General features: G+C 37.8%; 1 protein-coding gene across 1 annotated transcript; it reads right to left on the minus strand.

Moving 5' to 3' along the window:
- Window positions 1-220: 220 nt before the first annotated feature.
- Window positions 221-10051, minus strand: LOC143281531 (ER lumen protein-retaining receptor 2-like). The gene is made up of 5 exons (XM_076586749.1): window positions 9843-10051; window positions 7237-7496; window positions 6042-6467; window positions 5346-5544; window positions 221-3311 (listed from the first exon to the last, which is right to left on the minus strand). Exons 1-4 carry the CDS (start codon window positions 9931-9933, stop codon window positions 5371-5373), a joined length of 951 nt encoding a protein of 316 aa, XP_076442864.1. The 5' UTR covers window positions 9934-10051; the 3' UTR covers window positions 221-3311; window positions 5346-5370.
- Between the last annotated feature and the right edge of the window lie 3045 nt (window positions 10052-13096).

A 13096-nucleotide genomic window follows, 5' to 3' on the forward strand; every position in this document is an offset into this window, starting at 1 on the left:
GCGTGTGTGTGTGGGCGTGCGCGCACATATAAACATTTGTGAACATGTGTACAAATTACCTGCATATTAATGTTCTGTATGTATATATTTGTTATTACACATATGATAGTGTCTTCTGACATACACAAATATTCTCTTTTTCTTTAACACACACAAACATTCAAAGGGACACACACAAAATAAAAGAGACAATGTTATGCACCTGCATGGACAAAACAAAAATTCTTCCATCACTTTATTATCTTCCCTTTTTGTTTAAGCTCACACGTGAAAAGTACAATGGCAGGAAAAATTACAAAAGCACATAAAACTTGTAAAAGCAAACAGTACAATATAGATTAATGATTATTTACAAGATGTCAACAATATAGCATAGCCAACACCACATCTTTACACTAATTACAGTCAACTAATTCTGACAACAAGATGTGGAAATGTACAAGGAAAATCAATTTTCATTCCATTCTGAAATTAAATCATTTTTTCAATTTCTTTTTAAGTACCAATGTGGAAAAAAGGCCAACATTCCATTCTGAAATTTTATAATTCTACTAATTTCTTTTTAGGTATCAAAGGAAAAAAGTTCTTTTTGAGCATTAATGAAAAAACAACAAACAACAACAACAAAACAAAAGAAACAACAACTGCAACATTGCTTCCTACCTGCTATTGTGTGCAAATCAACCATGATCAATCACCCTAATATCACAGCAACACAGATGGCCCCACTATGTGTTGACAGGTATTTCACCACTACACACACACACACATTTACATTACATACACACTAAGGAAATTTTCATCTGTAATTCTGCATGTTGCTTGCAGCAATAAATTCACATTGGATGTTTGAAATTTTATTCACTTTCAGGCTTCAAGATATGCATCCAAAACCCATACACATGCATACATGTATAAATACATGCAGTTCATTCATGAACACAAATTGTTAATTGTTTATTGTTGCTTACAGTCCAGCTGACGACACAGGGCCATATCAGGAGTGTCAAACCATACAAATGCTCTATCACATCAACACAAAACTGTCACATCTTTAAAAAAAACAAAACAAAAAACCACCAAGACAAACCCACAAAATACAGTCCATGAAACATTATCTTAACTGTTTAGCTTCTTAGGGCAGATAAGACTAGGCCGTGCTGAGGATGTCAGCTCTTCCACTTGGTTTATCATCCCCAGATTACGAAAAAAAAATCACAAAAATGATAAAAATGCTTCAAAGCCAAACAGAAAATACATAATAAGGATAAAAAGGCAAATAACATTGCAGAATGGACAGCTAGTGCCAATCCCAGTATTTTCAATTTCACTACTTAATTGCCAGAGCAAAACAGCACAGAAAGTACCTCACAGACTGTGGAAAAGAGAAAAAATTGTTAAGGCTTGCTTGAAAAAAAGGGGAATGGACTGGGAAGGCAGAAAAAGGTGACAAAAGTGAAGGAAGAAAAAAAGGTAGAAATAGAGAGAGCAAGAAAAAGAGGAAATTTCTAGTACAGATATTTCCAGAAGGCGAGGATGCTATTTATACTGAAAGACCACCGGATGTACATAGTTAGATGTCAAACAAAATGGCAATCACTTGATTTCCTTCAAGGGATACAGCTCAAAAACACACACACAAAACACATAGACTAAAAAGAGAAAAAGTCAGACTGTACATTTGAAGTAAACAGACCACCTGAAAAAAAACTACAAAAAAATGTTTATTTTTTAATTTTAATTTCAAATGGCCAGCATTTTTCAGTAAAATACAAATATCATACATTTCAAATGAAAGACAGTTTTCTGACAATTTGATATATTCATGTGAAAATGATTTTGTCTTTAGCAAGTATACTAAAAAGAAATAGGGATCCCAAAAACTATTTCTTTTTTCAAGTGAGCAAACGAGTACATCTGAACAATAAAATGTTTTGATTTTGTATTATATAAAGTTATACTTTTCAATATTTGAACAATTAAAAAGTACACATTTGTTAGCATATGAGTAGACAGCTGCACAACACTGCAGCTGGTTATCTTTCTGTCAAAAAGTAAAAATTAATAAGTGAAAGCACATCTGCAGTTGTAGGAGTTGCCCTTCTCCACCATAAAAAAATGTCTGGTACACAGAACTTTCCAAAATAATTCTAATTCAGATTCCTTTATTTCAAAAGCTAAGAAGACAAGCAACAGTACAAGGAGTTAAGCTTCCAAGAATTTACAGAAACTTTGGTGCTCATTTCCAAAAACATATTTTAAAATATAACTTCAAACAGTTTGATAACATCAGCTAAGTCATACATTAAGCCAAACATTGTAACCAATGTCAGCAGAGGCAATGCCAGGTGCCTTTATAGCTGAACTTACACTGCAATGGTGCATCAAAAACGATGGTAAACCAATTCACATTTAGCTAAAGGACACAACAAGCAAATGTTTTTCTCTTTCTCTAAGCTAGCATATCCAACTGATAATTTTCTGTTTTGTTTTTAAATAATGGATTCTGAAGAAGAAAAATCCTATTCATCAAAAAACAAAAAAAGAACAACAACAACAAAAAACCTCCAAAAAACCAACAACAACAAAACAAAAAACAAAACAAAACAAAAAAACAAAACAAACAAAAAAAAACAGAAAAAGAAAAACACAACAGGCAAGATCCTGTCTGTTCTTTAGTCTCAACCAAAAATTTGAGTGGTGGGGAAATGAGGGGTGGCAAGGAAGGGGGTGGGGTAGAGCACAACAGGATTGAGACACTTACTTTGTCTTCTTCTCTAAAACAATCAATCCTGGAATGCATCAAGAGGAGGAGTTTATATTATACTCTATGTTTGGTGATACATATACTTACCATGTCAAACTGATGCAAACTAGGCCTACTGGTTTGCTCTGCTTGACCAAATTTCACGCACCTGATGGTGAAAAGACGACCTGTCTTACCCGGTCTGCTCTTAGCCAATCAAACGCCTCTAAAAACTACTTTTTTTTTCTTCAAAATGACTAAGTAAATATCATGGTTGTTATTTTATCAAACACAGCATCTTTTGCACACTCAACTTTTAACAACAGTTTGTCAGGACAGACAATGAAATATAGGGAAAGAGTGAACACATTTCTTTTATGGCAAAAAAATGTCCTTTGATCATGATCCTCACAATAGTAAGCAATATCCAACTGACCACTGTTAGTGACAAAGCCAGCACTGTTGTCAATTTTCAGTTATTTGACACAGGTATCTAAACACTATACACCAATGCTTTGAAACGCATGACATGTGGAAAGTAGTAAGAATCTTCCATTCTGTGTGCCTGCAACAAAAGAAAGATAAAATATTAGTACTGTCAACAAGAGAACATTCAGGTCATTCATTAATAACTCAGATGAGATTGTATTGTTTGGGAAAAGTCTAATAAATTCAAACAAAAACCAATAATATATCCGCTCCAAACAATAACACTTCAGAAGCAAACATATCAACAATGGGGAAAGAAAGAAAAAAAATTCATTAAGACGACATTATTTTCTCTGCACACACACTCATACACACACATATATATATGACTATATATATATATATATATATATTTCAAATTTATATTTATATATGTATATATACATATATCTACATATATAAGAAATCCTCACATACAAGCCTTTGTGTTCCCTTCCGTCCTCTGAGGAAAAATCTTAAAAGTACCCCAAATTAACAAAGTCTTTCAGTTACCACAGATATCTGGAATCTGCTGCCTGTTGTCGGTCTTCGGCACCAATCAACACTCCAAATCTCAGCTAGATACTAATCTATTCTGTGAGTGTGAGGCTTTTTGTGATTTTTTTTTCTGAACTGTTATTTTGACCCTTTGCTGCCAATGGGTGCGTGTGTATATGACTGAGTGTGGTTAGTAATTTTTTTTTAGCCTAGCTGCATGTGAATTGGTGTTTGCCAGCCCACTGAGTCTAATTTTACTTAGAGAAGTTAGACAAATGTACTATGCAAATGCCATTCATTATCATTATTACTACTATTATCATTAGTACTACTACTAGTACTACTATTGTTATTATCATTAATACTATCATTATCATTTAGCAAACAATCTTTGAACTGTTTGGCCATTTTCCGATTTAAAAAAATATCAATTGTAATCTGTCTGTCCTAACATAGCAATATACTGCAGATGACATTTTCTAGATACAGGCTATGAGTGAAAACAGTAGTATTTGTTGAAATATTCTCTGCTAAACAGCAATGATCCTTCTTCACTAAACAACAAAATATTAGTCATATATTTAGATAGATAGTATTTATGGTCAATTTCATTCTAAAAAGTATCTTGTGAATCAAGCCCATTTTAATGCAATGCAAATATCTATTCCAGATTAAAATGCTCTATTTTACACTCTTTGTGCTCGTGCCCGATTAAGTGGACACATTAGGAATATGAAATCTACTATGCCAAACATAAAGATTTATCAGTATGTGAAGTAATATATCTGAAGTCTTCATGTTTATAAGAAAACTCCAGTTATTTCATAGTAATTCTGTTTCACTGCAAGATTGTGGTCTTCACAACTATGTATCGTCACTCTCAACGGAATACCATATCAGTATTTGTTAAAAAGAAGAAAAAAAATTAAAAGTACAATCATGCCAGCAGATACAATTCCTAAGAAAATGCCAATGCATAATTTTGCAACAGATGCACAAACAAACGAAGATATACACAAAGGATTTAAGTTTGGTTCAGAACACTAGGCGTCATTTGACCTATTCACTAGAAAATCAATGGGTCATTTTCAAAATGAATGGGTCTGGAAAAACACTGCCATCCTCTGCCCACTCCCATCCCAACCAACCACACCACTACAAATTATCTATAAACACATTTTTGCTTTGTCTGTCACACTCTTGTTTGTGAAACAGTTAAAACAATGCACGTGTTTGCATGTTTTCATGTGCATATGTGAATGTGTATATAAGTGCATGTGTGTGTGAATATCAATATATCTATCAACATATATCTATATCTATCTATCTATCTATCTATCTATCTATATGTGTGTGTGTGTGTGTGTGTGTGTGCACGCGTGCATGCATATTTGTGCACACATATGTGTATGTGTGCCAGTCTTTGCTGTAGAAAAGCCATGCAACTGATAAGCATTAAACACATTCAACAATCATTACTAAACTATGATTCAGCAATGCTTAAGTAATGACAGTATGCTGACTGATTTGACTTGAACAGTATACTTTTATGCTACATAATGAAAAAATGTAAAACGGCAAAATACAGGAACAGCAACAAGCCTACAAAACGTTCTGTCCAACATGACTGTACCTTTAAGTGTTTGGGTCAACAGCCTTCACTGAGGCTGAGGCAGCAGAACTTCACCAGCGTAATCCTTGACGTCTTCTCCGACAGAAGGCTCACCAACGACAGAGATGGGAACGGTCTCAGTTGTGCCGCAGCCTGTGCCTTCAGCTTCAGTAGACCCTGCAGTATTCAGCTGTGCAGTCTCATTGTCCTGAGGGTCTGACTGTGGAGGAAATGGAAGAAAAGGAACAGTCAACATATCAGACAAGTAGTTTTGTGTGTGTTGGGTTATGCTCCTGCTCAGGCATCTGCATAGCAGATGATGTGGAGCATATATATATATATATATATATATATATATATATATATATGGATTTGAGTGCAGTGATGCCTCCTTGTGAAACTAAAGATCAGTCAACAGTTCATCGGAATATATTACAACATTAGAAATAAAGATTCTGCAATTCAAAACTGGGCATGGGACAGTGTACATACATTTCTGAGCATTGTATGACTGTGTGCGTGTGTGTAAGCATGTTTATGTGTGTGAGTATAACACATTCTTGCATGTCATGGATTCAAACATTGGATTAGAAGTGTGCATGCATTCATTAAGTGTGCTTGCATGCTTGTTGAGTTTGAGTCTGAGTATTGGACACACACAGTTCTGAACGCTCCGTCTATGTCAATATGTTTACAGAGAAACATCACACTACCCACCTGATCAGGAACAGTGACACTGTCAAGCTCACTGACAGCTACACGCACTTTGTCTTCCACTTCATCACCAAAGGCAAGAACCAGAAGCTGCTCACCGCCCTTCGCTGTCTCAGTGTTTTCTTTGGCTTCTTTTTCCTCAGAGTACAGTCGGAAGTAAGCATTAGCCTGCCGCTTCAAGAACTCCTTGGTGTACAGGAAGTAGCAGTAGAGGGCAGTCTGAACGAATCCAGCTGAAAATGCAATGCCGTCAAAGAATCCTTCGTATGAGTAGCGATACACCCAGTTGAAGATGTAGAAGGCGCGGTAGAGACCAAGGGCAAAGAGGTAATGGTAGGTGAACATCTCCATCTCGCCAGTCTTTCGGATCATGAAGAACTGAGGCAGGATGGCCACAGCCTCCAGATAGATAGAGAAAGTCCACATGACCTGCACAGTAAAAGGACCACACTCAACATTCAAAACACTGCTGTCTCATGCTACAAAAACTATGGTCAAACAAAATAATACACAAATAATGTAATAATGAAACTCTTATGAAACAATAACTGAATGTATGTGTTGTGGAAAGGGGGGTGGGGGGGAAGGTGCAGGGAAAGTGTGTGTATGTGTCTGCACATGCAGATCATTATATATCAGAATGCATTTTGTATGCATGCTTGTTTGTACGCTTACACTGATGCATGGAAGAAAAAAACTGACAATCAATTAATCATATCACTATCAAGTATCATCAGTGGAATTTATAAGTTACAAGCATTCCTTTCAATCAAATCCAAAATATTATCACATGTGGAGAAGAGTAATTTGGGGGAGGGGTTGGGGGCAAAGAATAGAGGATCAGACAGACACATAACAAAGAAAAAGGAGAGGGGAAAAGGGATCAGATAGACACAAAATCAAACTTTACAAATGAAGCACATAATGTTAGATAAAACAAAAACAACACACACACACACACCCATACTATCAGATTTCATCAAAAGTGCCATGATTTTTTGCATCAATGGGAGTGAAATTAAATGTCTAAGCACTATTTTCTTTGGTCAAAAAATTTGAAAGAAGCCATTTATTTGTATACATTTGGCAGACAAAACTGTAACCAGGAAGGCAATAAATATACAACTTTGTAATTTGCCACAAATTTTAACTTTAAACATTTGATATCATTAATAAATGTACATAGTGATGTACCAACCTCAAGGAAAGAGAACTCATGATTGATGTAGAAAGCCAGGCCAGCTGCAGACAGCACTAAGTATGCTGCATGGAATGTGTCGTGCTCCGATTTGTATGTGGACTTGTAGATGACAAAGATAAGGAGAACAGTGAGGCCAGTGGAGCCAATGAAGACCAGCTTCATGAAGGTATTGTAATAGGATATGAAAGTGGTGAACAGATCCAGGTAACGTGCCAGGAAGACCATCAACAGGAGGAGCTGTGATTTGCCAGAGATACCTTCATGCAATGCAACCAACAGAATGAAATTACCAGAAAGTAATGTATTCTTCAAAATCAGTTAAAAAAACAAAACCAACCAACCAAAACAATCTAAAGAACATCCTGTATTACATGACATGAACAAATACAATATGGAAAACAGATGGCACTTGTTTTTAACAAAAGCGGACTCTATCAAAGGTATTCAAGGGGGTGTTTTTTCAGTTTTTTTTTCTAACTTCTAGAAACAAAGCCTAAATTAAAATAGAACACTAGAAATAAAAGAGTAACAAAACAAAACACTGAATTTTGCCAATCCAAAGAAAAGAAAATGAGGAAAATAGATCTTTATGTAAAATTATGGCATAACAGTTTACTAATCATCATACAGAACGGACTTCTTTGCATTTAAGTCTGGCTGCTCTCCCATTCCTATTGTCTGGGCATAGAATCACTGAGTATTTTTAATGAAAATTTAATCACATTATGATTATCACCCAAACATTATTCCACAATCAATTGGAGGTCAATTGGAAACAAAATGAAGGAGACCTACCTGTTTTATTTGCATTAGCACCCATTTTCTCTCTTTTCTGGTCATTTTGTTAGGCCTACACACTGTCAACAAATTGGAACTTCCAGTGACTGATGGCCTGTAACATGTAAGTTCTTATTTGATTTTCAGCAGAAAATGCAGTGAAAGAAAAAGGATGAAAAACAGTAATTTGCTTTGTTTCCTTTTAGTTGACCTCTGACTGATTGTGGGATGTTCCTTTGATGATAATAATGAAATCTCAAAAAACAAACAGAACAAGAACAACAACAATTGAACAATTAAAAAAACCAAAACCAAAAAAAAAGCAAAAAACAAACAAACAAAAAAACAACAACAAAAAAACAAACAAAAAAACAAAAACAAACAAACAAACAAAAAAAAAACACTCTCTGATTTTATGCTTTGACAATAGGATTTAATGGCAATATCCGCACTTCTTCCCAGACTTTTTCCAGTCAATTTTGTTTCAAAGGTGGAAAAAATTGTAAATTGGTTAATGACATTGTAATGTATACTCAACATTTCTTCCCCTCTTGAATGCCACAAAAGAAAACCAATCAAAGAGTAGGGAGGAAAAAATGTTAAACACACACACACACATATGTATACACACACACACACATGTATATATATATCTACACACACACACACACACACATATATATATATATATATATATATATATATACAATACATATATATATATCACAATGGTATTAACCAATCTACACACTTTCCATCTTTGAAATAAAAGAATAAAAGAAAATAAAAGAATACTGGGGAAGAAAAGTGGATATTGCTGATTTAACCCATTATCATTCATCACTTATCTAATTTTATTCTCTTTTTTCCTCTGTAACACTGTTTACATCATTAGTGCAAATACATAACGTATGATTATAATGAAATTTGTTTGTTTTTTTAAACAGAGGAATTTGTTTATTTAGTTTGAATGGGAAGATAGTATTACTGCTATGGGTTCATTTATTTTTCACTGATTGATTGGTTGATATGGATACTTATATAGCGCCTGTCCTCAGTCGGAGACCAAGCTATAAGTACTTTACAAACACAGGGTCATTTGCACAATAGACTGCCGGCCTGGGTAGAGCCAACTGATGGCTGCCACTGGGCACTCATCATTTGTTTCCTGTGCCATTCAATCAGATTTCAGGCACGCACACATACACACTCAAACAGCCATGTAACATTTTACATGTATGACCATTTCGTTTTATTTACCCTGCCATGCAGGCAGCCATACTCCGTTTTCGGGGGTGTGCATGGTGGGTATGTTCTTGTTTCCATAGTAACCCACCGAACGCTGACAGATTACAGGATCTTTAACGAGCGTATTTGATCTTCTGCGTGCGTATACACACGACGGGGGTTCAGGTACGAGCAGGTCTGCATACGTTGACCTGGGAGATCGGAAAAATCTCCACCCTTTAGTATTACCCACCAGGCGCCGTCACCGAAATTCGAACCCAGGACCCTCAGGTTGAAAGTCCAACGCTTTAACCATTCGGCTATTGCACCGGCTGGGAGCGCATAACATCGAGCACCCAGATCAGCACTTATATGACTCATGAGACAGGGACTTTTAAAGGGTTGCCTTCAATTACTAAGATTTCTTAAAAAATCAATAATTGTCTGTTTCAATCTGGACCAAGTGCACTGTATACACATAACAAGATAATGATTATTGGATCCCACCGATGAAACACACGTTATCCAATGAAAAGCTGCCAGCTTTATGACAACATAAACACCTCAACGACTCTCGAAAAATAATCAAGAACACCCACCAGCGCATGACCGGGTTCGACATATCTTGAACAATAGAAAGAAGATTGCGAAGAGATGAGACATGTCCGCGACAAGCCTGTAAACATTCATGTTGGTGCTTGATGTTGGTTGTACCTCCGACGGTGGGATGAGATGTTTCTTGGCTGTGATTGATTATTATGTTAAAGTTCCTCTTTTCTTTTTCTTTCCTCGCAAAGCTTCCTTTTCCGGTTCAGGTACAAAGCAACAGCGCATGCGTGTCACCCAAGCCCCATCAACGTTATCCCCCAAATCATGCTGATTTCTACAAACAGTGAAACTGAAACACCAGGGACTCTGAAATCATTTCCACTGCTCTTTTCCCCACATGTTACATTTTTGAGTGGGCAAAACGTTTTCGAGCTGTTCAGTAGAAGACCCACTGAGACATAACTTGATTCAGTATCAATTATGACGGTTTACATCACACTGTTGTGTCTGTGGTAGACCCCAGCTGGTTCATGATGAAAAAATACTGAAAAGCATTGTTCAGTAATTCTCACTGCGGCAAGGAACAGCTATCAATGAATGACCAATCATCGGTAAACATAAAATTGATCAGGAGACCAGCTATCGAATCACATATGTCAGCACCGCCCGCGGTGAGAGTGGTTATCAGCGGGAGAGTGTCGACAGCCCCCGTAGTCACGGTCAACGGATACTCTGTCCCCCGTGTCGATACTCCCATCTGTGCGTGTGTGTGTGCCGACAAAGCAGCATCCCCTTCCGGCCAGCATCTATGACCCCATCGAACCGCGCACTGACTCCGGAGATCATCATAGTAGTGATAAAACTGACACTTTCATTCACAGCCTTAACGTAAATCGGTTCAGGAATCATTGAGAAATCTATCACCGAACACCTTGTAACAAACACAATTCTTTTAAGATTTTGCCTGACTCGGACTGGTTGGGGACCCTTTGTTTCACGGCCGCCGGGCCACGCGAGCCTCATTTTTCGTTCGTACGCCGTTCTTTAGTTTAACGTCTTTTCACTGTAAGTGATATTAGACGAGGGCAGGAAAAAAAATCGGGGTGCGGGGGGGAGAAATTACTGTGTACGCATCTGAGTCAGTGAAAGTGTGTGTGTGTGTGTGTGTGTGTGTGAGTGTCAGTGTGTTACATATAGAAAATGATTGGTTTAAGATTTGTTTTTAAAAAAAAGAAAAAAAAGTGCAGTTCGCTTAACTTGCATAAACAGACGGAGTGGGTGATCATTGGTCACTTTTCCACCTGGCCAGTCACTGGCTAGAGCCTGCTCTCTCTCTCTCTCTTGCTTGCTGTCAGTGTTGCAAGCAGTGTGTGTTTTGTGCGTTATTAAAGTTAGTTATGCCCATCACTCCCCCCGGAACATAGGCCGCTCACAACAGTCCGCCAGAGTCCTCTGTCCTGGGCTGCCCTTTCTAATTGTCTCCAGGTGTGCCCCATCTTCTTGGTGTCTGCCTCGAGGTCACGTCGCCAGCCGGGTGTTTCTTCAGCCCTTCCTCTCTTCCGTTTGCCCTGGGGATTCCATTTCAGTGCCTGCCTGGTGATGTTACTGTCTGGCTTCCTCAAGGTGTGCCCGATCCATCTCCATCTTCTGCGCCGAATCTCGTCTTCAGCTGGCAGCTGGTTGGTACGCTGCCACAGGTCTGCGTTGCTGGTAGTCGGGCCAGCGTATCTGGAGGATCCTTCTCAGGCAGCTGTTGATGAAGGTCTGCACTTTCCTGATGGTGGTCTTTGTTGTCCTCCATGTCTCTGCTCCATACAGAAGGACTGACTTGACGTTGGAGTTGAACAGCCTGATCTTCGTTTTGTGCGTTGTCCCAGAGGCCAACATCTCGCTACGTATCACTTGCACGGTTTTCTCGTTTTCTCTGTTCTCTTCATTTTCTCTTTATCTTCTCATAACTAATGTAAATAAAACAATAGAAAAACCCTTTTGTGACTGGCCTGCTATATGACCCTGGCCTGCGCGAGGATTCTTTTCTATCCTTTCATTCAGTAAATTATCAGTAATTCTTTTGTACCATCCCCTTTCATAAATATAATACCACTCGGCTACATATGGCATATTGATTCATGCAAAAACACTGTATTAAATGAATGTTGGGTTTATGAAGTGATGATAAATCAGTAATGGTCTGGAAATGAAAATTGATGAAATAACGAAACATGCAATAACTGGTTCTTGACATTATGATGTTAATGGTTTGGTTGGGTGGCATTGCAGTGAAAAAGAGTTTGCTAAACTTATCTGTAAATTAGAAGGACCTCTGCGGGGATCACAGCGGTAATTCTACTCCTCCGTTCTTTGGAGTAAAATGTGTTTGTCTGTTTTCCTAACGTATTGTTTGTTTTAAGTTTGTAGGTTAGATTACGTCAGGAGAAGGGTAAGTGAACGAAAAAATAGAGTAATGTCAGGTTGGGGTGCCAGTAGGAGGCAGAATAGTGAGGGGGTAGACAGTGTGGGTGGTAGGTTAAGAAGGGGTTATGGCAGCGGGTGGACTATGACAGGATATATAGTGGGGGGTGGAGTTTATCTCCATGGTTATTTAGCCAATATGTAGCAACACATACAAATATATATGCAGCAACTCGATGCTTCACTAAGCACCTTACGTTTCAATCACACTGCCCATCAACCACATGTGCTCTTGCTTATACAGTAACTATATCCATGTTGTATTGCAGCCACGCCTCCATCACAAAACTAAACTCAACCTATGATCAACTGACGGCTAGCAGTGGTCAGTAATCAGTAGTCATCACTGTTCACCCGATGGTTCGGGGACATTGTTTGGACATCATAGGATACTCCGAGTCAGTTCCCCATCCCTCTCTCTGTCTTTCTCACACATCAGTAACACTACATCATGTGTGTGTGTGTGTGTGTGTGTGTGTGTGTGTGTGTGTGTGTGTGTGTGTGAGAGAGAGAGAGAGAGAGAGAGAGGTGTGTGTGTGTGTGTGTGTGTGTGTGTGTGTGTGTGTGTGTGTGACAGAGAGAGAGATGAGTGTGTGTGTGTGTGTGTGTGTGTGTGTGTGTGTGTGTGTGTGTGTGTAAGAGTGAGTGTGTTTTGTGTGTGAAAACAATAAAAAGAAAAACTTATCATAAAATACATAGATGCAAACAACACAAGTGTGTTTTTGTGTGAAAACAACACAAAGAAGGAAATATTAGAACAATCAATGCAAACAACGATGATCCCATCCCGTCAAGACGTATGCCTTTAAAATCAGTCCATACAATTATTCAG

Source organism: Babylonia areolata, chromosome 1 (assembly GCF_041734735.1).
Source record: "Babylonia areolata isolate BAREFJ2019XMU chromosome 1, ASM4173473v1, whole genome shotgun sequence".
NCBI classification, from domain to species: Eukaryota; Metazoa; Mollusca; class Gastropoda; order Neogastropoda; family Buccinidae; genus Babylonia; species Babylonia areolata.

Excerpts from the sequence above, each read along its gene's own strand:
- LOC143281531 (XM_076586749.1), bottom strand. The coding sequence starts at position 9,933 with ATGAATGTTTACAGGCTTGTCGCGGACATGTCTCATCTCTTCGCAATC. Across the intron at positions 7,497-9,842 it reads TCGAACCCGGTCATGCGCTG|GTATCTCTGGCAAATCACAG; the intron begins GTGGGTGTTCTT and ends CATTGCATGAAG. Across the intron at positions 5,545-6,041 it reads GTGTCACTGTTCCTGATCAG|TCAGACCCTCAGGACAATGA; the intron begins GTGGGTAGTGTG and ends TTTCCTCCACAG.